Source organism: Cryptomeria japonica, chromosome 9, assembly GCF_030272615.1.
Source record: "Cryptomeria japonica chromosome 9, Sugi_1.0, whole genome shotgun sequence".
Taxonomy (NCBI): Eukaryota; Viridiplantae; Streptophyta; class Pinopsida; order Cupressales; family Cupressaceae; genus Cryptomeria; species Cryptomeria japonica.
This window is the reverse complement of record NC_081413.1, coordinates 465,169,038-465,195,208: the sequence shown is the minus strand read 5'-3', so window position 1 is coordinate 465,195,208 and position 26,171 is coordinate 465,169,038. Positions and strand designations below refer to the sequence as shown.

General features: G+C 35.4%; 1 protein-coding gene across 5 annotated transcripts in view; it reads right to left on the bottom strand.

Moving 5' to 3' along the window:
• The window catches only part of LOC131072031 (uncharacterized), a 29,946-nt gene extending 7,898 nt beyond the window's left edge, over window positions 1-22,048 (bottom strand). For 2 of the 5 annotated variants that reach the window (XM_058008034.2, XM_058008035.2), the window contains exons 1-2: window positions 21,730-22,048; window positions 18,935-19,853 (exon numbers count right to left, since the gene is read on the bottom strand). In XM_058008034.2, the coding sequence (XP_057864017.2) occupies window positions 18,944-19,765 (822 nt within the window). In that variant the 5' untranslated portion in view covers window positions 19,766-19,853; window positions 21,730-22,048 and the 3' untranslated portion in view covers window positions 18,935-18,943. Of the gene's footprint in view, window positions 1-18,539; window positions 19,854-21,729 lie in introns of those variants that run through there. The other 3 variants (XM_058008037.2, XM_058008033.2, XM_058008032.2) reach the window with 3 other exon arrangements.
• Between the last annotated feature and the right edge of the window lie 4,123 nt (window positions 22,049-26,171).

The window sequence follows — 26,171 nt, the reverse complement described above, 5'->3', positions numbered from 1 at the left end:
GACAAACAAGTTATCTAGCAGCTAACTGTGTCATAAGGAATTCAAACACAAAAGCGACTTGATGGAAGGATGCCTCCCCTCTTCACTATTTGGTGGAGAAAGAAGAGTAAACATCTAAAAAATAGGTTAATCTAAGTTGATACCTCACGTTTTAACAGATCTGTACTGAATATATATGAGCTAGCAAATTAGGATGCTTCTTAATGTTGTATATTTTATCTTATGTATTGTTAACTTGTATCTTGGATTCAACAGTAATGGAAGAAAGAGAGATTAAATCCTAAGACTCACAAAGTCTCCCACACTTCATGAGAGAATGTGCTGCATACACGTACATAATAGAATTTAATTCCACCCATACCAGCAAAACATCAAATACAAGTTTGAGAAAACTAGTGATATATTGAAGGGATGAGGGGTTACATTCGATAGAATTTTCTGCGAATTTCTTCAGTTTGTGCTTGAAAGATAAACATTTTCTGCACCCATTTGCCATCCAAGACAAGTAAAAAGCAATGCTTGCATCAGACAAGAATATCTGAGAGAAAGAGGTGAAGCGAGAAGAGAAGAGAAATAGAAAAGCAAACAGTCTACAACAAAAGGACTGAGGTTGAGTGAGCAAGCAATTGAATTGGTCTTGAGAAGAGATGGATCCATCTCCAATGAACTAGTCCTCTTGTTGTCCCGCAAAAACATCCCCAGTTTTATGCACCTTGTTGCCATATTTAGAATTTGGAAGAAGTTGGTGTAAGAAAATATTACTGCTTTTGGTCTTAGCAAAAACCACCATGACCTGTAATTTAAAAAGAGATTGCCTTGCTATTTTTATTGCTAGTTCTAGTGCTACTCGGCAAAATTTTGGTCCACCCATGGATAGTGTGTTGTCTGAAATTCCGATGTTTTTAAAAAATTTATTTTTGCAGAGGCTGGAAATTAAAGGGAAATCCTCAAATACTCTTCTCATGGAATGTAAAAGCTTTGTCATTCATGGATATTTGAAATCTTCCTATTTGTGAATCTCACAAATTTCAGAGAACCTTTAGCTTAGACATTTTAATAAAATCATTACTAAAAAATCGAGCTCCAAATCTTTTAATTGAGATGTAGGTCATACTCCCAAGAGTCGTGATGAACATTTATAGTTTTCACTTGCTCAAAAGAAATGCCAAATAGCTAAGTCTGCGGGACAAAAACTGAAGCACATGAACATTGTGACTTGCCCTTTCAAAGCCTTCTCAAAATCCAGACATAAGTAGATTAAATTTAAGGGAAATGAGATTTAAGGGAGGAGAGGAAACATGTACCAACGTGAGGAAATATTTTGTCTGATGTTTGATGTGGAACAAAGAAACACCATGAGTTCTAGCGGCAACATTATTTGGAAAAGAAGAATCAAATTAATATGTAAGCATTAAAAAGTTGGGAAGTTTTTTCATTATCCACAGTTTCCAAGGATAGATAATAGATAACCATGAGCACAAAAACATTGCAGGAGGGACTAAAATATAGGTTCCTCTAAGTTGATACTTCTTGGTTTTGACATATCTGTTCTGAAGATAGTTGAGCTGGCATATTAGAATGCTTTTAATTTTTAATAGTGTATATTGGCAGTGTACCCGGATTTTAGTTAAACTAATCAATGATATGTTATAATATGGCCTAGGTTGGCTTGACAACCAATTTATATCCAGTGTATTCCGTTCAATTGATGGTTGCATGTGGCCAAACTCTGATGCTTAATTCTTTCATTCAGGCCTTTCATTGTTGCTTCTTTCCCAGCCTTTATCTGCCATCTTGGATATTGACTTTTGTCAAGTACCCAGTAGATTGACTTGGACTATGGCATGTCTTGTGGATTTGCTTTCCATATTCTGATTAGCTCTCTCCTGTAATATTTCTCTGAAAATGCTTTCCTGAACATCGTCAAATCTTACATTTCAATTTTTTTTGTTTACTGCTTATTCCACTTATTCCCACATTATTATTGAGTGAACCCGCTTTAATTATTCTTTTGGGCTATAGGTTTTATTTGGAAGAGATTAAAGTTGTGTAAATTCCTTCGTTAGAAATATCTAACGGGATGGTGTACATGCACTCCAAGCTATATGGAATGCACTCTAAGCTCTTTGGATTAACTTTGCACCTTTCATATTTGGAAATTTGTAACTCTACGGAACTTTCTTTTTAACACTTTTTTCTGTGCATTCCCTAATCATGGACTAGTAGCTAAACTGATGCTGAGTGGCCTTATTTTTGTCTTTGAAATTAATGTTGTTACAGTTGATTTATCTGGACTTAATACACTTGGTTAATGAAATTTTTGGGTTATGTTATTCTCCCCATTTCATAGTGTGGCAGTATAAAACTTAGGATGGAATGGAAATTGTAAGAGAGAATCATTGCGTGCAATATACCTCATTTTGGTTGTTCAAATTTTTATGTGAAAGCATTGTTGTTGCATATTTAATTATGTGTCTCAAATTCATCTGATTATGGATAGTTGTTTAGCTTAAGACAATGTTTATTAATCTGCCCAACTGATTCTATTGGTTTTCTTTATAACGAAATAGTTTTTACTGGAAGAGGATATCAGATGCTTGTAATTTTGTACATACGGAGCTTTTCGGAAACAGTCATTTATTAGATGTGGGAAAAGTTTATAGAGTTTTGAGGTTAAAACCCTGCAAAGCATTTCTAATCAAAGATTAAATTTTTGACAGAAAGAGTCGAAATTATTTTCAAAATGTGTGACATTGTGTTTCTGCTAACATTACTGCGATGCCAAAAGTGCAACGTTCCATGTGGAATACTGTATTGAGCTACACAAGGAAGAATATAAACTACAAATCCCATATTGTCTTTTATTTTTTAACATATTTAGATCACAGCATAGTGAGATTGTGTTTTGGGTGTTAAGGTGGCTACATTGTTATTGTTAGAGCCCAGATATCTGAGATAGAACGTAAGAAACTAGTTATGCTGAATATTTGATTAGAAATCAATTATGATTCTGTTCAGCTATACTGTGATGTGAGATGAGAAGTCAAGTCAAGAGGGTCACATAGGGCGAAATTTGTGAATTTGTCTAAGTATGGGAAAACTTCCATTGCTCATGCTTTGGAGCGAATTTCTTCCTTAGCCATCAAAGTGGAGTGATTGCACTTATTCTATAGGAAGGTAGCATGAAAAAGATGAGATTAAGATTGATAAACTTCCTTTGCTCCTTTGGAGGAGCGAACTTCCTAAGTTGACTGACCTTGCTCATTAGCTTAGCATAAGCAAGAGATAAAAGAGAATTTGATGGAGGAATCCCTTAGATCAAGTCTAGCTAAATATGCTGGTGTTTCCTTCATCATCCATTTTGATCCAATTGTACTTCAGTGAAAGGTGAGATAGGGGAGCAAAATTTGACCAAGTATCCAAGAATTTCCATTGCTTCTCCCTAGGAGCAAAATTCACTTCCTTTGCTCCTCAGGAGCGAATTTCCTCTCCAAGCCTCCTATGGCATCTAAAACCCCATTGGCTCAGCATGTGATGTCTTAGTTTGAGCAATGAATTCAATCCTTGGGCAACAATCATGAATTTAATGAAGTATAAAGGTCATTTCCTTTGCTCCTTCTCACGAGCAAAATGGACTTCCTTTGCTCCTTCACAAGAGCGAAATCCTCTTCCTTTGCCCTCAACTTGGAGCGATTTTGCTTCCTATGCATATTTAAGGGCAACTTAATGAATTTCAACTAAAGCAACCTTATCTTGATCATTAAAAGGATCAACTTCATCAAGTTCATCATGATTTTGACGAAAGAATAGAGGGAAGATGGCAAATTCGAGGTCACTTCCATTGCTCCTCTCCAGGAGCGAAAAACACTTCCATTGCTCTCCTTTGGGAGTGAATTTCCCTTCCATTGCCCTTGGTCAAAGCGAAATCATCTCCAAAGCATTCATTAAGGGCTTTTCATGACCAAAACCTTAAGGTATGAGTTGATAAGACTGAGATAGAGGGGCGAACTTGAGGTCATTTCCATTGCTCCTCATTTGGAGCAAAATACTCTTCCTTTGCTCTTCCATGAGAGAGAATTTGCTTCTAAAACCTCACATGAGGATAATTCGATGCATTTGAGTTGGTGGAATGAAGGTAAATGGGTGAGGATGAGCTAAGTTTCAAATTTGAGTTTACTTCCATTGCTCCTCATTTGGAGCAAAACTTACTTCCATTGCTCCTCTTCTAGAGCAAGTTTCACTTCAATTGCCCTGGTTTAGGAGCAAAATTCCTTCGAAGGCCTTCCTTGAGGTCAATTTGACACATTTTCACGCATGGATGGCTAAAAACTTAAGGTATGAGTCAATGGAATGAAGGTAAGTGGATGAAATTGAGCTAAGTGTCCAAATTGCGATGACTTCCTTTGCTCTCTCACAGGAGCGATTTTCACTTCCATTGCTCCTACTTAGGAGTGAATTTCCCTTCCTTTGCTCTTGCTTAGGAACGAAATGGATTCTAGAGGCTTCCTTAAGGTTGATTTGACACCTTCATCTGCATAGATGGTAAAATACCCAAACTTGGGTTGATGAAGGGTGAATTTGAGTTCACTTCCATTGCTCCCCAATTGGAGCGAATTTCACTTCCATTGCTCCTCAATTGGAGCAAATTTCCCTTCCTTTGCTCTCTGATGAGAGCGAAGTTGATTTTAGAGCCTTCTTTGAAGTCCATTTGACACAATCACACGCATATGAATTGATGGAATGGAGAGAGTAGATGAAAATTTGGCCAAGTATGAAATAATTTCCATTGCTCCCTTCTAGGAGCGAATTTCACTTCCATTGCTCCCTTCTAGGAGTGAATTTTAATTCCATTGCTCCTCTGCAGGAGCAAACCTCCTCCAATTGCACTCAAAAGTCCAAAATTCTTCTTTTAGTTTAATAGGGAGTGTATTGATTCAGTCAATTTTGTTATTTCATCAATATGATTCAAAATGTTTTCTTTTCCACATCTGATTGAAGAATCAAAGCCGAGAGTGAGGAAGCACATTCAAGATTACACCAAGATGGAACACAACACAAGGCAAGCATGACATTCAAGAGAGAAAGGATTTCACTGGCAAGCATAATGATATTAAGGAAGGTGACTACACAAGAAGGATTCACTTATACAAGAACATGATCCACACATCCAAGGATGTGTATGAGAGAATCAATAGCATGAAAGGAATCACAAAGAAAGAGTTTCGAAGGAGCGAAGAAGCAGTTATGACATCAAGGGCTCATTCCAAGACAATGTCAAGATTCAAGATTACAAGGAAATCAACATCTACACCCTGCACCTTCATAGCTTTCAGCAATAATGATATTCAAGAAGATAGTTTCAAAAGAGTTAATCAAAATTAGAAGATCAGCTTGAACAACATGATACAATTTGGAAACACGCCTTCATCATCATCACTGTTGAAGCTAGATAATGTGAGTATCAAGAGATATTGTTCAATATTCATTCATCCAGTCCACATGTGCAGATTAAGGTGGCATCCCAGTCACTCCACCAATCAGAGAAGCTCTTGCACCAGCATGTCTCGATTCAATGAACCAAGCTCACCCATGGGGGCACAAACTCCAATGTACCTACACCCACTATCTATTGGTCAAACGCTCTAGAGATGGCATGTGTCAAAATGTTGTAATTATTTCATTGGTTGGAATAAAGTTTGTTGTAACAAACCCTAATTAGGGTTCCAATGTAAAATTTTGGCCATTGATCTAGAATAATCCTAGCCACTAATTGTAATGAGCTCTCTATATAAAGCTCAAGCTCTTCATTTGTAAAGGTCAATAGTGAATAGAGAATAGTTAATGGTTTAGATAGCAAGCAATTAGAATATAGATTAGGAGGAGGAGGAATTGTTGTTAAGATTTGTAAATGGAGATACTCTTTTCAATTAAGTTATGGTGAAATGTGTTATTTCAACAAGTCACATGGTTTCTAATTCTCATTAGCTTTCATGTTGATCAGATTGGATGGAGGAATTTGTGGAATGTATTTGTGTGGAATCCATTTAGCCCATACCACTAGCCTCTTGCTGATTGTAAGTGTGCCTTGCATGGTCAACTGGAATTATATGAACTTAACTTCAATTGTTATACGTCCATTGTTTAAGCATTGACTTGAATGGTAATCAGTATTTGATGATAATGATTTAAACATCTTTGAATTGCATCTTAGAAGATTGCACTGAATTTGTATCAAATTGTTTGACTTGATGGTGAGACCTTGCTCAGTAGGATTCCATCAAATCATTCACTCTTCTCTTACATTCTTATGAGTACCTTAGACTTCCTAAACCCTACATCTTTTCCCTTTTTTTATCACTCCAAGCAAGTAGTTAGGATCTAAGTTCCAGCAATTCAAGTGTTCAAGTATTCGAATGTAAGCCCCCTTGTGATTCCAACATAATCACACCAAACCATTGGGCTTATCCCCACATTGTGACCCAACATGTTAGGAACCTTGGAGTTGTCTCATGTGATCCTTGTGCGAATCTTCAGCATTTGAGAGACTTTGTTCAAGAGAGGATAAGATACCTTGGTATTTTATTCTGTGTTTGCATGTGCCTAAAAAAACACATCAACAAGGTGTCACCTAGTGATTACACTAAATAGCTTCAAGGGGAAATTGTGCTGGCAAACAGTAAGTGAAGAGGGAGAAGAAAGCATTGAAGAAGGGTACACTCAATATGCTACTCTGTACACATGATAAGCGTGGAGTTAAGCAAAAGATATGAATTGGAGACCTACTGATAGGTCTTTAAACTTTGGTGTCTAGATGTATGGGGAGGCACCTCCCTTGTTGTAGCCCCACTTGGTTCAGGCCAATTTCAAAACCTGGTATTAATATAATAAAAACTTTTATCGATCAAAATATATATATATTTAATTTTTGCTCAAACAAAGACATACTGTTCATTAGATGAGCAATATATCCAAAGTGCTCCATGAACTAAATCTGAATGATGACAAGCAAGCTTACATACTTCTAATAAAACAGCCACCAAGACATAATCATTAACATTTGTCTTTACCTAGAATAGTAGTTGCAAGCTAGTTATTGTCAAAACCAGTGGCTTGTTGATCTTTTACTTCAACTAAACAAATGCCTTTTATTTAATTCTACGCCATATAAAGGACTACTTGTGACGTTTTCACACATCACCCCATTGCAAATGGGGACCCCCTACTTTTTAAGTCCTCTTGGTCTTTTTGTTTTGGTTCTTTGGGTCTTTTCACAGCATTCCCTTCAATCTCCACGGTCTGCAAGTGTTTTGATGAAATTTGATCAAGTCCGCAAGTCATTTGAGCGAAATTGACTAAGTTTGAAACCTATTTTGTCTATTTTAGGGCTTTGCCCTTCCATAGGTTTGAAGTCTTTTCCTTAGGGTTTTGGAAAATTTGAACGTTGCAATGAAGTTAAAGCCCTTCAAGGAAGCTACCAATGAAATTTGAGCAAATTCTGAGCACTTACTATGTTTAGTAAGTTTCATTGCATCCTGGATTGGCTTAATTTTGCCAAAAATCAAACTTACTATTTTTAGTAAGTGTCACCCTATCCCAGTTTGCCCTAATTTGATGTTTAGAAGTACTTACTATTTTTAGTAAGTCTATTTTTTGGCAGGTCTATCTCAGGCAGTGGGTAGGACACTAAAGGCAGAGCATTCCTGAAAATACAAGTCCAAATCCACAAAGTTGAAAAAGCAGACAAGTGATCTGAAAAAAGGCTTAAGTACAAAGTTATTTCCTGAAGTGGAAAATCATGAAAACCTTCTAAGGCAAAGATATTCATTTCATTCCCAAAGCGACCTCCACATCTAGAAAAGATGAAAAATGGACGAGTCTGGAAAGAATTTCTAAGTTTGGTAAATGCACTTTAAGTCATGGCGAAGTTGAAAATCCTTCACCATGCCAAAGGAGCCTTCCAAGAATGTGTTTGGGCACCAAGTAGAGGTAAAGGAGGAATTCCTTGAAAATCCAAAATTCCTCATACACATGGAAATAGCGCTCTAGATGAAGATTTTCCTCGAGGAGGAATTCCTTCCTTGAGCAAATATTCCTCCACAGCAAGGAATTTCCACCCAAATCAGTGCATGGGCACTAAACAGGGGTGATGGAGGAATATTCCTCCAAATCAAATATTCCTCCACAAGGTCAAAATTGTGCCCAAGCAAGGGGTCAGGGCGCCAAATCAAGGTGATCGAGGAATTCTCCTCCAAGCACATTTTTCCTCCTCAGTATGAAAATTCCGCCCAAATCCTAGTGTGGATGCCAAGATGGTCAAGGGAAGGAATTTCTCTCCCAAACAAGAATTCCTCCACAAGGTGAAAATGCTGCCCATACATGGAGATGGGTGTTGAAACAAGATACAAGAGGAAAATTCTAAAATTTCAAAATTTCTTCCCAAGGACAAAATTGACAAAGTAATTCATGGCCAAGGAGGAAAATTCAAAATTTCAAAATAAAATTCCTTCCTCGGGAAGAAATTCGCCCAAGTTGAAGAATTCTAGGAAAGTGAAAAATTAACGAAGTGTTGGAAATTCCTTCCTCAGGGAAGAATTACGCCCAAGATGAAGAAATTCCAAGGCATGGGGCAAATTGGCTAAGAGAGGATTTTCTCTCTCCAAGAACTCCAGACAGAATAAAATTTCCCAAACGTGGGAGAAATGGTTAGCTGATGGAAAATCTCCTTCAGAACAAGATGTGAACTAGAGGCAAAAAAATTCCTTCAGGACAAAAAGTCTCTCTACGAAGATTCTCTCTCCTAGAATTCCAGACGTACAGGAATCCTTTAGAATTGGAAAAGATTGTTAAAATTCTTCCAAGGCAGGAAAATCTTCCAAAATGCCTTTTGTGAGCTTGGAATGGAAAGATTCTTGTAAAGGATGAGATGGCGACATGCAAAGAGAATATTATGTATTAATGAAGCACAACCTGAAAAATTATAAAAGTTCCTATGACGGTGGGGTCCATTTGCATGGGGAGAATCTTTTCATTGCATGGTGGCATGGTGGCGCATTCATTGTAAGGAATGTTTGACCAAGTGGCGACAAATTCAACGCATGGCAATCGTCATACTTAATGAGATAGTGGAACATCTTTTGCATATGGCCAATTTTGGAGGTGATGGTGCATTTATTGCACAATGGGTAGCTTTTAGCATGATGGAGCATTTATTACATACGGGGCGAATTTGAAAGAAGTGGTGCATTTAATGCACAATGGACACCATTCTTGGCAGAAAGGAATTTATTGATAGTGGACATGATGGGGTCATTGATGTTTATTCCCACCTTGTTGCATATGTGTGTCGAATCTTTTGGTCAAACCCTAATTAAGGTTTGCATGTTGTATTGTAGCCATTGATAGGTTTGTAATTTGGGTCGTCCATTTTCATTGTTGGAGGCCTACATAAGGGGGTGACCCCTTCATTTGTGAAACATGAGAGATTGTCTGAAATTGTTGCGTTAAGCTATTGAAGTAACAAACTGTGGTGCATTGTTCTCTGATGGTGTACACTTGTCTTATTTCATAGCTTGCATGGTTTCACTTTCCTCACTTAGAATAGATTTATTTCAAGTATTTAGATGAATGAGGTTGATTGCAGTGTGTTAAGAAGAAGATCACTTGCTCATACCTTTTGTTGTTATTAACAGTGCAAGGTTGGACTAAGTTATTTTATGCGTGCATTTAATCCAAATTATTGAATGGATATTGTTCTATGATTGGTATTCATTGATGATTTAAATCTTTCAAACACAACCCTTGAAGATTACACCCGCTTCATGTAGTTGTCTCAACGTGGCGAAGTGAAGTGTGGTTGATCCTATCCTAGACATTGCTATCTTCTGAGTTTCTAGATTTAAAGTAGCTTTCTTTAAACCCTTCCTCATTTACTTCCAGCATTATTTCAATCGAAAAGTTCCCAAAAAATTGAACCATTCATTGCCAAATCATTTGAGAATATCCTTGAAGTTATTAATTTGCCTAAATCTTCTTTAAGTGTGCATAAGTCCCCTTGGATTACCAGCATTTCACATCAAGCCAACTGAGTTCACATCCATTGCATGATCGGAACCTTGGAGTCAATTGTTTGAACTTGGAGTCAATCTTAGCATACAATTGAACTTTGATCAAGAGAGGATAAAGTGACCGTTGGAAAACTTTATTATGTGTTGGGCATGGTCATAAAATGTACATCAACATTGTAATAACCCACCAAAAATTAACTCAACAAAATTGACCATTTTTTTTTTGTTTAATTTAATCATTTGTGTTTGATTCAATCGCATACTCTGGGGATCCATCCATTTGGATTAGGCATTCATCCATCCGGGATGAGCATCTAACCATACGGGTTAGGCATCTGTCCATATGGGACATAAGATTTCATCTATCCAATACGAGATAGGCATCTACCCTTACGGGGTAGGCATCTATCCAATCGGGATAGGAGGTGCTCTGGCCAGAGACTTAGACTCATCGGGACCATTCAAGTCCTGAGCCACTCACTAAGTACTACACTCTTCTAACAAAAGTGCACCGAGGTCGCCGTCCTTAGGAGTAATTAAATAACATAATACAAGCTTGAATTCCGCCTCGGAATTTGGCTTAAAGCCTCGGGAAGTCAAGCGAATCCATATGGGATTCCTTCCGAGTATGCATTGAATTACTTTTTCCATTTTAATTATGTCCTTAGAAGTAATTAAATAACATAATACAAGCTTGAATTCCGCCTCGGAATTTGGCTTAAAGCCTCGGGAAGTCAAGCGAATCCATATGGGATTCCTTCCGAGTATGCATTGAATTACTTTTTCCATTTTAATTATCTTTCAAATTAAGATTCTTACTCAATCCTCCTCCTTACCAAGCCTACACCCCACCCACGAACGCCTGAGTACTAGGGACAACTCTGTCCCAAGACTGCCTACATACCCGTTTCGACACGAGATCAAGGCGTAAAGTATGTAGTTCTATTTTCTATTCTATGGTTTGATGTAAACTAATTAGTGAGTACGCAACCCTTTCTAGGGTCAATGTCCCAGATAGTTTCTCTGCGATTGCTACCCACGGTGGTAGCGCTTAAACAAAGGCTTAAGATGGCCTATTGTTTGTGGCCTAAAACAACTACATCCTAACACCTATCATAAGCGTCACCCTTGACCAAATTGTCAATCACCAATATCTCTTCAAGATTAAATCAATTTCTTAAAAGCATTTTACTTAATCAACCCTAAAGGGGGTTTACTATGGTTTAACTCAACGGATGTAAAATCATTTAAGGATTATCTTGTTAAATTATCGATCCAAGAGGGATTACCCGCCCCTTGGATTTTAACTTCCAAGTGTCCCTTATTACACCCCGACGATTTATAGGGACGATGCCACAGACGTCGTTGATGCAACTTTATTAGGCATTAAGTGCAGTAGTTCAACACAACGACATTACCCATAAGCGTGACCCAGAGGCACTGTATATACCGAACGCTGCTAGGTTTTGGTTTTCCAACTTCCTTTGTTTAGTTTTCTAACTAAGAAGCTATGAAATCATCATGCTTGAAATTAATCACGAAATGAATGTACATAATTAGCAATTGCGAAGTTTAACTGCTTCGATTGAAAAAAAAATACCATTCTTCTACAACTAAACTAATTAATATATAATGGTATGATAATGACAATTATGAAAAAAAACATGTAACTTGCATGAAGATAATGGAAATGTAACTTGCTCATCAATGAATGCAATTTAATATATAAGCAATACGCATGATGCAAAAATAATGTCATTTACATACAAAATAAGCAATGTTTACTTCTATCGTGAGAATATTTAATTATAGAGTTACTAGTTCCAAATGAGCAATTAGTTTATACTTTTGGAAATTTTGGATCGAATCATAATAATAAGACTTATTTGTTTTTAAGTGAGCCTAAAATCATCAATCAAGTAATCCAATAAATCTCCAAAGGGATTGAGACAAAAATTTTAAGTTTCAAATCTTTTACACAATAATCCTAATTTTATTAACTTAAATTTTAATTAAAGCAATTATTAGCAATTACTTAAAATTTAACCCAAAGTAATTACTAAAATTCCAAATTGCAATTTAAAAGGAAAAAATTAAAAAAACTAACTATAAAAATAAAATAAGCGAATTGTTTGTTTTAATAGTAAATAGGGTGGGGATGGGGACCACGGGTCCCATCACCCCTGCGGGCCTGCGGTTGAGGGGACACCGCAAGCCCCTCCACTCCCCCTGCGACCACTGCCATGACAGTGACCGCAGGGGTAGTGGAGGGTACCACTACCCCCGGTGGTTACAATAACCGCCGCCCTTGCATGCCATCTGTTATTCATTCAAAATAATTTTTGAATACCGTGTCGTTGCTAATTTATATTCGCCTTGCAATATTTAATAAATTTTAACGTTTGAAATAAATTATATATGTGTGTGTGTGTGTGTGTGTGTGTGTGTTACATTTCCAGATTATTAAATTACATAGAGAAGAGAGAGTATATAACAGGTATGTGTATATATAAAAAGAAAACATTAATGTAAGAGTGAGAATAACAATTTAATCCCAGGGACGAAAATATAACAGAGAAATAAAATAAACAAAGAAATAATTTGCTCCAGCGATGCACAAATTATCAAAGAAATAGGAAGATGTTTATACTGAGAAATACAAAGCTCACACAGAGGGATTTATATTCTATTTCTCAACTAACGTTCAGAGAGGGGGATTTATTTCTTCATTCACAGAGAGATTTATTTCTTCACACAGAGAGATTTATTTATTCATTCACAAAGAGAGAGATTTATTTATTCATTCATAGAGAGAGAGATTTATTTATTTTTATATTCAATATCATCTCTAGTTTTCAAGAGAAAAGCAAAAAATCCGATTTTCTACCTTTTAAATAGATCAAATAAAATATGCAAGAGAAATCTGCATTTGTATTTAAAAAGAGAAAGAATTATATCACTGTATTTCTTTAAGGAAACAAAATAGATTTTCTTCCTATCTAGCAATTACGAAATGATTTCTTCCAGAAAACTATATTCAATGAAAGAATCTAGAAAGTATATATTTTTTGATAATACAAATTCCTCATATGACAAAAGGAGAGAACCTAGTTTATTGAAACTTGTTGTTGAATCCTCTAGCTATCCTTTTGATCCTTCCTTGCAACTTGAGAGAAATCCTTCAAACAACAACTTAAAAATCCTGCAACGAAAATGAGACTACCAAAGAAGATCCTACTACTAAAACTTGGGAAATTTCCTTCAAAACATAATCAACTCCCTTCTTTGAAACTTGCATACAATTTTATAAGAAAAATCCCTCAATTCCACTATCTAGAGAATTTAATTAAAAAAAGAGATTCTTCTCCAATATTGGACTCATGCAAATTGATTAAACTTAGTGGGGGGGGTTACATGCAAGGTGGTGGAGATTCCTCTAGAAGCTTCTTATTCTTCCTACAACATGTGCCATAATTGGGAGTGGAAAATAAATAAATAAAAATAATGCATTTTGAATTATATTCTCCAAGTGTGTGTGTGTGTGTGTGTTCATTTTATTCTTTTATAACATTTATTCAATCATTTTAAGTAGTTTAACCAAAAACATAATAGAATTGTATTTAAATCAAAAAGTGATAAAGGAGGGTTGTGACAAACATGACTTACCAATTCCCATTATGGAATATATAGCATTACAATCGTGGAATATGATTTGATAAACTTTCTCAAATTTTGAACTACCACTAAAAAACTCTTTACCTCAATCACAATGAAAATCTTGGATCACTTCAAAATGGCTTCCACTCTTACTAAATTCCTATCAGTAGCTAGATCGTTGTTTGATAAATTTTGATCTCAGTTACTTCATAGACTAAGCTAATATTTGATCTCACACTTAGACAAATATTTGGTGTATTTGGTGATTGCTCTCTTAAAACATTAATTGAATATTTGCCTATGGATTCAGCAACATGAATATAAACAACAAAAATCTATTTTCTACAATTCATGGGTTACACTATTTTGTTTGCTCTCTATATCTCTATGCTATGGAACTGTTTCTCTCTTTTTCTACAATTTTTTATGCTTTTTATAAATTCGATTTTTTCCTGACTTTTTCAAAAAATCTTATACTTTGGTTTGTCGATTTTTCCCCAAACCATTTTTGCTTCTATAATGGATAGCACCTTGCATTTCATTGACAACAACATGCTCACATACAAGGAGAATTTAATAGCCAAATGAGTTGTAGAACCAAAAAAGCCAACCAAAGTTAACAATGAAGTGAGACAAACAAGGTTAGTTAGTATTGGTTTGAAGAAGCTTGGCCTTGAGGAGTCCAACAGCTTGAGTGATAAGGAGTTTGTCGCAAACTGTGGGAATAAATGATTATTGCAGGCACCAAACCATTGGCCAATTCTATTTGAATTTTGAATGCAATCATCACTATGAATATAATATAAATAAAATTCGGCATTTCCATTGTTCAATGCAATATTTTTGAGTATTTTAAAGTTTCATTTGCTATTCCTTATATATTTTTTTAAACTATTTTTTTAAGTACAATATCTTATATACCCCACCATCACCAAATCTAGGCCCCTTGGTCCCACAATCCCCTATGTCCACCCCATCCAGAGACTCAATGGAACATGGATGTAAATTGAAAATGATTACATAAAATCTTAGATTAATCTCCTTCAATGTTATGGGTAGAAAATGCAAATGAGTCGCATCAGTGCTTCAAGATATTTGCAAAGATTTGATAGCAACTTTGTTTGGGGAGCGTGGCTGAAGTAGACATTTCAGTCAAAACACCTGCAAAGGAAGTGAATAATCATGGAAGTACTAAGATTATTTAAGAAATGCTATCAAATAAGTTTCAAGGTTTACAGATGCCTCCTCCACTTGTTCTACATGCTGCTCTCCAAAGTTCTTATTGTCCCATCGTTATCTCAGTTGAAGCACATCTGGGAATCCAATCACTACTCATTTGATTTAAATGGTGATCAAGGAGAAGACTAAATAGCAACCACAATAAATGTTTGGAGTGATGAATTTTGAGGGGGCACAGAAAAATGGGGGACTCAAGACATTTACCAAAGAAAATTGTCAAAGATATGGCCTAGGACCATCCAGACTGTGTCTGCATAGAACTCAAGGGAACCTGAGCCCAAGTGCTTACTTAGACAAACATGATAACTTAGGTGTACATCCTCCATTTAATCTGCAAAGAAATACAACAAGTAGAATACAAAGTCTCGATTGGAAACATCTGACCTCTATTAATTGAAAGGCATGGTTTACAAGGTCAACGTCTAGCTTAACATACATAAATTAAAGTATATACCTTTAAAATGGAAACAATAAATTCACGGTTTTATTTTATTCCAATGTTCCATGGGGACGTGTCCCCCCCTTTTTGGTCGCGTCTCCGAGACAAGGACATCTTCGAGACGGGGGGGCGGGGACACGACGTCCCCCATCGTCCCGCCACCGCCACCCAAGCACCACCGGGGACAGGGAGACGTCTCCGTGTCTCCCAAAGAGACATGGAGACGCCTCCACGTCTCCTTGGGAGACGTTTGGGCGTCTTCCTGTCCTTCAAGAAACGTGCAGATGTCTCTCAAGGGACGGGGAGACGCCCAGACGTCTCTGGTCACCCCCATGTATATGCAATGCTTAAAATTAAATTTTTTTTAAAAATGACTTTTTTGGGGGTTAATGGGGAAAAATAACACCCGACGCCTTTAGAAAATATTTAAAGTATTTTGGAGTGCTGCCCCAAAACCCCCGTTGAAAAATATAGGGGGAAACCACACCAATAGAAGTAGGGAAAATCTAACCTCCGAGTTTGATTAGGCTCCATACAACAACACAACTTAGAAATCTAAAATCTTGGTATTTAGATTTAGTATTTCAAATTTCCTATAGTCTCATTTGAAATGTAATTCTTATACTGTAATACTGTCATACATCTTTTCAAAACTAGTTTTTCAAGTACTATATGTATATGTATAACTATATCAGCACCACACCCCGCCACCCCCTCGCCGTTGTCCCCCCGTCGTCCCCAAACTTAGGCCCTTGGTCCCCCCGTCCCGGAAACACGTCCCCTCGTCCCCCCATCCCCAACACCCGTGGAACACTGTTTTATTCTCACTAGTGGACTGAGGGTCCATTTTCTTGAAAGAACTTGTTTCATATAAGCCTGCACCCAAAGACTTGGACCACCTAGATTGTTTGTTTTTCTCTGGTTGCCTCTTTCAAGAGCAAAAAATATTTATCGGCATCATGAAATGATGCCATTACAGCCCACCTCTCCTACTTCCCACCATAAAATGCATGTTGGTGTAATTGAGATAAGCATAAAGTAATGTGAATATTATCCAGACACCATTCTTCTTTTAGCATATTACAATATGTTATAGTAATGTTTAGCTATAATTTGGGTACAATATGCCCATAAGCAGCATTAAAAAGAATTGCAATTCATTAAGAAGGGCACAAAATATTATGGATATATCCACACACCTTCTCTGTGCATGTCTCATGTAGCATGTCCTACTTTCAAAACCTTCTTTTTGGTCATCAATTCCATTTAGGCCTGTACTAAAGCAATGGACGACAATATTCTTATATGCATATTCCTCTGAATTGGCACTTAATTTTGTTGGTATTTTGGTATGGTTTTGTCATTGATGTCAACATCTACTAAAACACTAGCACTTTGGAGATCCAACAGCATTCACCGGCAAGCAAGTAACTATTGCACAGTTACTGGTATATGGTTCACCGGCAGCATATAATGATCAACGACACTTGGAATGATATGGAAGACACCTGGTAATGTCGAAGACATCCTGTGGACACTTTGTTTTGAAGAATTAATCATTGATATATTTATATTTGCATATTTGCTTTTACCGGTAAATAGGTCCAAGGTTACCTAGGGTTACACCGATAGGTTTATCTTTTCCAGATCAGCATGGCATGCTATGAAGATGATTTATTATTGTTGTAAATGCATTAAGCCGACATGTTTAATCGGTTATTGCATCAGGATATTATATTGATTGTAAAATGTTTTTATTGTTATATCTTGTAGAGCCGACCTACTAAAATTGGTCTTAGGTTATGGTATAAATGTAAGATCTTATTTGTAAGATCGAATGTGGAATGCGAAAAAGAATTGTGTGAAGGTATATGTGAGATTAAGCAGAGGTATACACGAAGACATCATTTGAAGGTGAAGCTAGGTTTTTGTGAAAGCATATCAGCATCACACCAATACTGAATCCAGCATATGAAGATGCTATTTTGTGCAATACATTCTTATTGGATTTAACTATCCAACTGTAGTCAATGTGACTCCCATTTTGTGATTGAGTAGTGAGCTCTAGGTTGTTGGCATTTCTATATGTGCAGACCCCATTTATGTACACTTACTATCTGCAGTAGTATCATCTGATTGTGGGTAAGGTTTCCCACCGTGGTTTTTCCCCTTACAGGGTTTCCACGTACAAATATTGGTGTTATGTGTTGTGGATGACTTTGTATTTATGTTTCATGCATTAATCTTTACCGGTATAGCAATTTACTATTAACACTGTCTACCGGCATACTTAACTGGTTTACCGGTATTAAGTATTAAGTTGGTTAAGTGGTTTTTGGTTTGAATTTATTAGACAACCGATTCACCCCCCCAACCAACCCCCCCCCTCAGTTGTCTCTGGGACCAACAAATTTAGTGTCATTTCATAAATTAAGTGCAAAATAATAACAGAAGGCACAACTAGACTCTAAAGTGATAGAAAATAAGGCTTTAAGGTAGCAAAACCAATTGATTGTTTGGTAATAATATCACATTATTTGAAGCAAAGGATTAAACTATATGGATTAGAACCCTATATTTTCGTTCATCCTTGAGCATTTCAAGCCAAGAATTAATGGTAAGAAATGGATGGTAACAGCCTGTAAATCTCCACAAAAAGCATCTAAGTAAATGATAAACAAAACATAACAGAAAAGAAATGATAGTCAAAAGTCACAATGGATTTTATGGGCAAGAATTTCTTTAAACTGGAATTAAAATTTTGAAAACTTTTCAATAAAAGTAATTGCCAAACACAATTCTTCTTCATCAATTTCAGTTATTTTTAGACTCTGCATTAAAGCTTCTCCCCTTTAGTTGCTTTTAGCAGAATCATAAAGTAGTTTATAACTTTATACCAAGTGTTAGGGAGGATTATACATATGTGTGAAAAAAATCTCCCAAGTTGTATGGTAATTTATATCAGGTGTAAAGTCAATAACTCAATAATTTAATTTATAGGCAATAAGAAAAGACAAGAATGTATGCATGTGTCAGCTTAAGCAGAATTGGTAGTTCTTCATGTGCGGTGAAATTCGAACTGGGCCAATTTGTATAAATCAACAAAATCATCATGGCATTTTATGTTTCAGTCTTAAATATGATGTTACAAAATATGAACGCTGTCAACTTTATTAATACAATCATCACTACAAATTATAAATTATCTTTGTTATGCTCAGCACCACCTATCATGTCACAACAATGAATGACATAATGCCATCTTAGATATTGTTTTGGAGTGATGCTTTAAAGAAATGAGAAAAAACAGTTGGCACAGTCACCATGCCTAAGAGAAATGCAATTCAATTCACACAATGTAAGAAAAGTTGTTTGTGTCTGACTTCTAGCTATAGATTACACAGATTAAAAACAATTATTAGCAACCCAATCAAAAACATTGTTATCCAAATTAGTTACAAAATTATCTTATTGACTCTCAAAATCATCTATCATTAAAGCCCAAGTGGATAGAACTATAAAGCAAAACACTTACACGGTGACATCATCGTCTACCATGATGCCTCTTCTGATGAGACTTTCTCTTCCTGCGCGAGTCTTCTGAATCAGAATCAGAGGAACTAGACCGTTGATGTCTCCTCTTCCTATGTTTTCTCCTCCTTCGCTCTTCTTCTGAGTCTGATTCAGAAGATGTCTCAGATGACTCACTCTCACTGACACCCGAAAGTGACTTAGATGTATCTGTCTCAGAGTCTGAGTCTTCAGTAGATATACCGCTATCACTTGAACTTTCAGATGCTTCACCTGTATCATCTGAAGAATGTCTCTTTCTTTTATTTGTTTTTTTCTTCTTGCTCTTTCTTTTCCTCTCCACTTTTTCAGATGCTGGATTGTCAGACAAACCATGCTTCAGACCCAAGGCATTCTGAGGATTATCGGGGTTGTCCAGTTCATACGAAACTGATAATCTCATCTTAAGTTTGGGATTCTTAAGCTGCTGGGTCCGGGATGGACGAGAAATATACACTCTCTCATTCTTGCATTCGTATGTCCAATGACCAGGTTGAAAACATTTCTGGCAGCGTTGAGCGGCACCTCCTGATGGAGCAGTGGGCTTCAAATCCTTCCTGACACCCAATTTCACAGCCTTTTCAGTACTCATCAAATACATTTGGCGCTTTGCTTCCTTGCGCTCCTGCCATCGGCTGGGCCCTTCTTCCTTCTGTCCATATGCATTTACATTCCTTGCTGCAGCAGCTGCTGCTCGTTCAGCCTGGGCTCGGCTAAGACCCTTGGCTGCACTCAATGCAGCAGCCTTTATCCGATCAGCTGCTGCTTGTGCAGTTTCTTCCTTCTTGCTAGACATTGTTTAACAATCAGTGCAAAAATCGTAGTGCCCAGATATTAGATGATACCAACTTCACTATTTGAAGCTAAAATTCAGCTATTCGCCCCTGCAAGTGTAAAATATTTGATTGAGTCAAAATTAGCAGAGATATCTCAACACATTTAAACCAAAGAAAAAAATCAGCAAAAAATTCCCTTGCTATAAATGGTAAAATTGCTGCTGCTGGTTGCAATAGAATAAGTAGAAACTGTTATGCATGTTGCTTTGTACTAAAATATATACTCTATAAAGCATACATAAACATGAAGATAGAGATTATCACTCTGGTTAAGAATGATAGCATGATTGCAGTTGTAAACCTAAATCAAAATCACCAAAAGCAATTAAAGTGGTCAGACGAAAGAAATTAAAAAATCTGTCAAAACACATCGTAAACATTTAAAATTTTAAATAACACGTAACATCTGTACTGAAATCTAGATTCTATAGTTGTAGTGTAATAGATCTAGAAGAAATCATTAGAACTTTACTTAGTTCAAATCCCTCTCACCACAGTGAAACAGCCAATAGATCCAGTGGATATGTAACCATTGCGGGGCAAATTTGGCATTCACCCTAGCTTACAAACGGACAAGTAGATCAGGCTTACCCCATGTACCATGCGGTTGCTTATGAGCATTTTCTGCTTATATTTAAGCAGCTAAGATGTTCCCATGTAAGATTTTAACTAAGGGAAAAGGATAATTTGGAATCTTTCCCTATTTTAGTGGAGCACCAGCTGCTTAAAAATTGAAAATAAGCTTTGGAAAAAAGAGGGGGGCTAGAAATAAGCAGTGACTGCTTATTGAAAAAAATGACATGTGGCTTCACCATGTTTTTTCGCTCTCTTTTTTAATTGCCTATAATTTTTTTTTTAAAGAAATATTACCAATAATTTCATTCACAAAAATGATTTAAGAGGATTGCATAAAATTAAGCAGCCATTTCACTATCCATGGGGCCACCTGCTCCACAAATTGCTCCTCAAAAAGTTGAGCAACTGCTGCTAGCCAAAATAAGCTAAGCAGCAGCATGGGGACCTGCCCTTATCCTTCCCATTATTGAAGTCACCCCTTAATCTCACCAAATATTTAGAAAGAAATCAAAATCTTGATTTTGCAAACAATAAAAAAATGGAGTTAAACATTCCTAGGTTCTCCTTTTTTTTGCAAGATCATGACAGCTGGTTAGAAATACAAAAAAAAGAGCAGGATCTTCTCAGATTAAAAAATTCCAAACCTTCCTTATAGCTACCTAATTCCAGAAAAGCTGAATGCCCATCTAATTACGGAATCAAATGGGGCAAAGGGCAAAGTTTATGCAGCCATCAGACTGCGCATTTGACCGTATTAATTAATTAAAAAACAACGGCTTTTTATTTTCAGCTAATTAATAAATACGGTAAAATGTGCAGTCTAATGGCTGCATAGCCAAGAGTATTAAATCGTCCCTAATACACATCCAAAACGGTAGACTTAACCTGTTGAAAGAACCCATCTATTACAAACACGAGGTGAAAATACTAAGCTTCCATTACATCTGATGCAAAAAAAGCTGAAGCATATTTAAACCACTAAATCCCGTGACCAAAACTTAACCAATAACAAAAAACTGAACAATTACAAACATGGGGAAATACAAGGCTCGCATTAAACCGTGAACAACTAATCATATCAAAAATTTGCTAAATAAATAAAACCGCTCTGAAACACACAGGTTAAAAACAGGGTAATCCTCGCATACAATTTCGACAAGAATTTTCAAACAGACTAGAGCCATTCGTTCAGAAAATGTAGTTACACAAATGATACAGGGCTTTAGGGTTTGAGTACAAAAACGTTCTTAGAGTTAGGTTTTTATCAGTTTTAGATAAAAAGAAAAATTATAGCAAACATCTCCAATGCCATAAATGAAAAATCTAATGGAACTGGGATTTCGCTTACCTTAATCGGCCTGCAGTCAAACAACAAAGAACGATCGAAGAAAAAATCCGTAGGCTTGGAAAGTGAAATAGCATTAAGCAATCAAACTTCTCGCTCGCGATTATGTATGGTTTCTTATCGACCGACTTGATTTATACCCTAGCCGCCTTTTCTACAGTTGCGGATTGTTCAGCTCATATGTAAGGTGTAGATTCATTTTAGAGAGCTTGAGTGCATTTACAGGGTCTGTAAATTGAACAAGGCAGTAAAATTTGAGCCTCTTATAAGTAAATTTCTTCAAAAGAAGTGGGGATTATCTCATGAAATAAGAGATTTTGAGTAGGGCGAAAAAAAATAAAATTATATATAACATGAAATCAGAGAATTTTGGCAGACCGTCAAATTTTGCGTAAGAATTGTAGTAAATGATATTTTTACGGTGAAAAGCATTTGTTTAGTGAGAGTATTTTTATTAATTGAATTAAGAATAAGAATTCATTATTACAAAATACAATTGTAAAATAAAAAAAATATTAGAGAATATATATATATATCAATGGTAGAGATTAAAAGAACTATCAAACAAATTTTGGTCATAAATAGATTTTTTGGAATGTACTTTTTAGGGGATAGTCATTAAAAAATAGGAAAAATTTAAAAATATATTAAATTTTAAATATTCATATGATTATATTAATAAATCATTCATTATATATGTTGTAGAAATTTAGTAGACAACATTAAAATTGAATTGAAAATTCACATAAGAGTTGACAAAATAATCAACAAAAATTAATGGTTTTCATTGTCAGTGTGTACATATATTATATAAAAATTACAACAAAATGTTTAAAGGTTGTAAGTTTAAACTACAAAATGATAAAAACATAGAAAATGTGTCGTTGTCCCTAATACTACCTCATCCAATGGAACCCCAATAGGTTCCTCTTATGTCTCCTCCTCATCAACCTCTGTGGCATCTTCGAGATCAACACCACAATGTGTGGATGGAATCTAACAATACTTGGGATTCGGTTGATCTTGAGATCACAAGGCATTACGCACAACCATAAACTTCATCAATTATCAAGTAGTAAGTTTATTCCTCTTAATTAAATAGTATAAGGTGAGGACAAGAGGTAAAGCCCCCACCACCAAGCCCAAACTAAAGCCTTTGATATCCCACAAATCTTCAAGGTGTATGTCATTTTTATAAATTTATGACTTTCTCCTCACAATTATTCCGCTTCTTTATCTTATATTTCATTCTAAGAGTTTGTGATCCATCGTATGAGAGTTAAGGATTGACTACAAACAAAACAACCTTCCACGTGAGAGAGAAGCAATAGAAATAATATGAAGCCAAAGAATTTAAAGAAAGGGATGAAACCCTGTCACACTGTAAGATCATAAAAAATGTCTTAATCTTTGTGATATGAGACACAAAAATTAAATGACCTAAGTAAGCTTAAGTATGTAAGTGTGAAACTAGTTAGGTAATATGTCATGTTCACACCAACAAACCCCCTTAACTGCAACTCAGGGTGTATGACAAGACATTCAAAGATGTAAGGATGGGTCTCAACTACAAAGCCAAATTAGGTACCCATGTAAAAAAAAAATCTCTCACAAATAAAGTAAAGGCAAAAAATTCATAAAATAAGCCCCTCTCCAAAAGAGAAGAGATGGAAACAAACATATACAAGTGAAATAAGTAAGAAGAATTCAACACAACCCTCAACCATATAATGGGTGTGGCGGAGAGAGAGAGAGAGAGAGAGAGAGAGAGAGAGAGAGAGAGAGAGAGAGAGAGAGAGAGAGAGAGAGAGAGAGAGAGAGAGAGAGAGAGAGAGAGAGAGAGAGAGAGAGAGAGACTGACTGATGACTAATGGACGGACAAATAGACAGAGACAGAGACAAAGATAGAGAATACATAGCCTCCCACAAAGTATAATCTCCTACAATGATGGTGGATGCTCAAAAAAAGGATAATGATAAAGATCTAAGAACATTGAACCTTAGAAAGAAAGAAACCAAGTATAGATGTAAGATATTTTCCACGAAGGAAGAAATATGATGATGTATGATATTTTTGTTACCTCTAAACTCTACTTAAGGTTTCCATGTTGACGTGAAAGAATGGTGTGCAACCAAGTTAGGTACAAGCCTAATAAATGGAGAAGGTGAAATACTAGGAATTGTACAAATTAATGAAGAATGAGATCCAAAGACGAAGATGTTGTGACAATAACAATGAAGGGATTGTCATCAAAGAGGATATGGATGTCTTCAAGCATGTCCTCCAAGTCTACAAGATGGTACTCACCAAAAAACTTCCAATATCTATCAAGTACTTATCCCAGTGTATCAAATCTAAGAGATTATGGTGTATATATGGTAAAGAATCATTCAAAGCAACAAATGGAGGTGTGATTTCAATGTATGTCATCCAACTATACAAACCATCTCATGATGATGTGTTTGCACAAGATGCATGAATATGATAATAATTTGCCAACGTTGAAAAGCAAGAGTCTTTATCCTCAATGTAGTGCATCTATATTAGGATTCATTAAAGTTAAAGAATCGATGGAAATCTTTATAGGAGGAGAAGGAGCATCAAGATAAGCCCCAATATTATCACAACTATCAAGACCTACCAAATAATCAAGTTTATCTTCGATATCATCATCATATGATAGGTTATCACAATTAATAAGGGGCACAATGTTGTCCATAACATGATCATCTACGAATGGAGAGTGATGTGGGTCTCTATATATCTCCCAAATTCTAGTCCAAAGTGTATGGGCACTCAATATATGAGATGAAATAAATAGTGTCAAAATCAGCATTGTTATCAATCGATCGAAGGACATGATTGTCAATATTTCTTTGTGTTATCTTGTGATTAAGTGTGGCTATTTTAAGGACAAGTCCATAGAGGGAGAAATAGATGAAGCCACTCAAGCTATTTCCAAGAACCTTTTTGCCAAAACTTATAGTTCAATTTGTTTAAGGTGATTATAAAAGGATGAATTAAAAAAACTATGATTTTATAATGGTAATCTTTGTATATATAAACTAGCAATTGCACTTTAGTGTGCAATGGATGCGCCAAAAAGGTGTGGAAGGTCAATTAAGAAAAAAATTGTTGTTACTGTTGCATACATTTGTGCAATACATAAGTTCAATTAATATGAAATTTTTAAAATAATGTTGATTACAATCAAGAAGCGATAGCTTAGAATCAACTATGCATCCAATTACAAGGATTCAAGCATGACTAAAACAAGAACTATGAATTGGGAAGATAACTACCTATTCCATCACTAACACACACACGCATATACATATATAGAAAGAGAGAGAGAGAGAGAGAGAGAGAGAGAGAGAGAGAGAGAGAGAGAGAGAGAGAGAGAGAGAGAGAGAGAGAGAGAGAGAGAGAGAGAGAGAGAGAGAGAGAGAGAGAGAGAGGAGACAATGAGAATAGGGAGATTGAGAGAGAGAAAGATAAAAATATAAGAAGTGATATATAAAGAGAGGTAGAGGAATATAGAGAGAGAGTAGGAGAGATGGAGTCAATAAGAGAGAGATAGAGATAAGGGAGATATGAGAAGATAGAGATAGAGCAAGCAAGAGTGAGATGTAAAGGAGGTAGAGAGAGAGAGAGAGGGGGGGGGGGGGGGGGGAAGAAGTGTGTGAGCGAAAAAGATATAGAGAGATGAAGAGATTAAAATTCAAAATACAACTATTCTACAATAATTAAAATTTTAATAAGACAAATAATGGTAAATTAAATTAATTTTAATTATTAATTGTAATTTTATAAAAAAACACAAATGATTAAAATAAATTTTATTGAAACAAAATAAATCAAATACAACACCAACATATATAAAAAATCAAATATTAATAAAAATAATAATTTTAAACAGATTAATAATTCAAACAAAAATTAAATTCAAAAATAATTAAATAAAAAATACAGCTAAATTTTAATCTATTAGGATTGAAATATTAATTAAATACGTATTTAAAAAATATTTAAAATATGTTACAAACAACACTAATTGAAAGATGAATTCAATATTAACAAATAAAAAATATTTTTAAATTAAACATAAAAATGTTTCCTAAAGAAAATATTTTTTTAAAAATTATATTAAAATTATTAAAGCCAAAATTTTATTGTAATATTAAAAATTACTTGTAAAAAACAAACCTAAAAATAAAAAATAATAATAATTAATAGTTCAACATATTAATAAAAATTTCAACTTAAAACAAAATATAAAATGAAATTTATTAAAAAATAAAAACAAATTCATAATTTATTAATTCATTGAATTCGGTTTATATATGAAAATAAATTATTAAAATTATTATATGATACATCTATTATATATAAACAAATAATCTTTTATATATATATATATAAAGTAAAAATGAAAGTAGCGGTA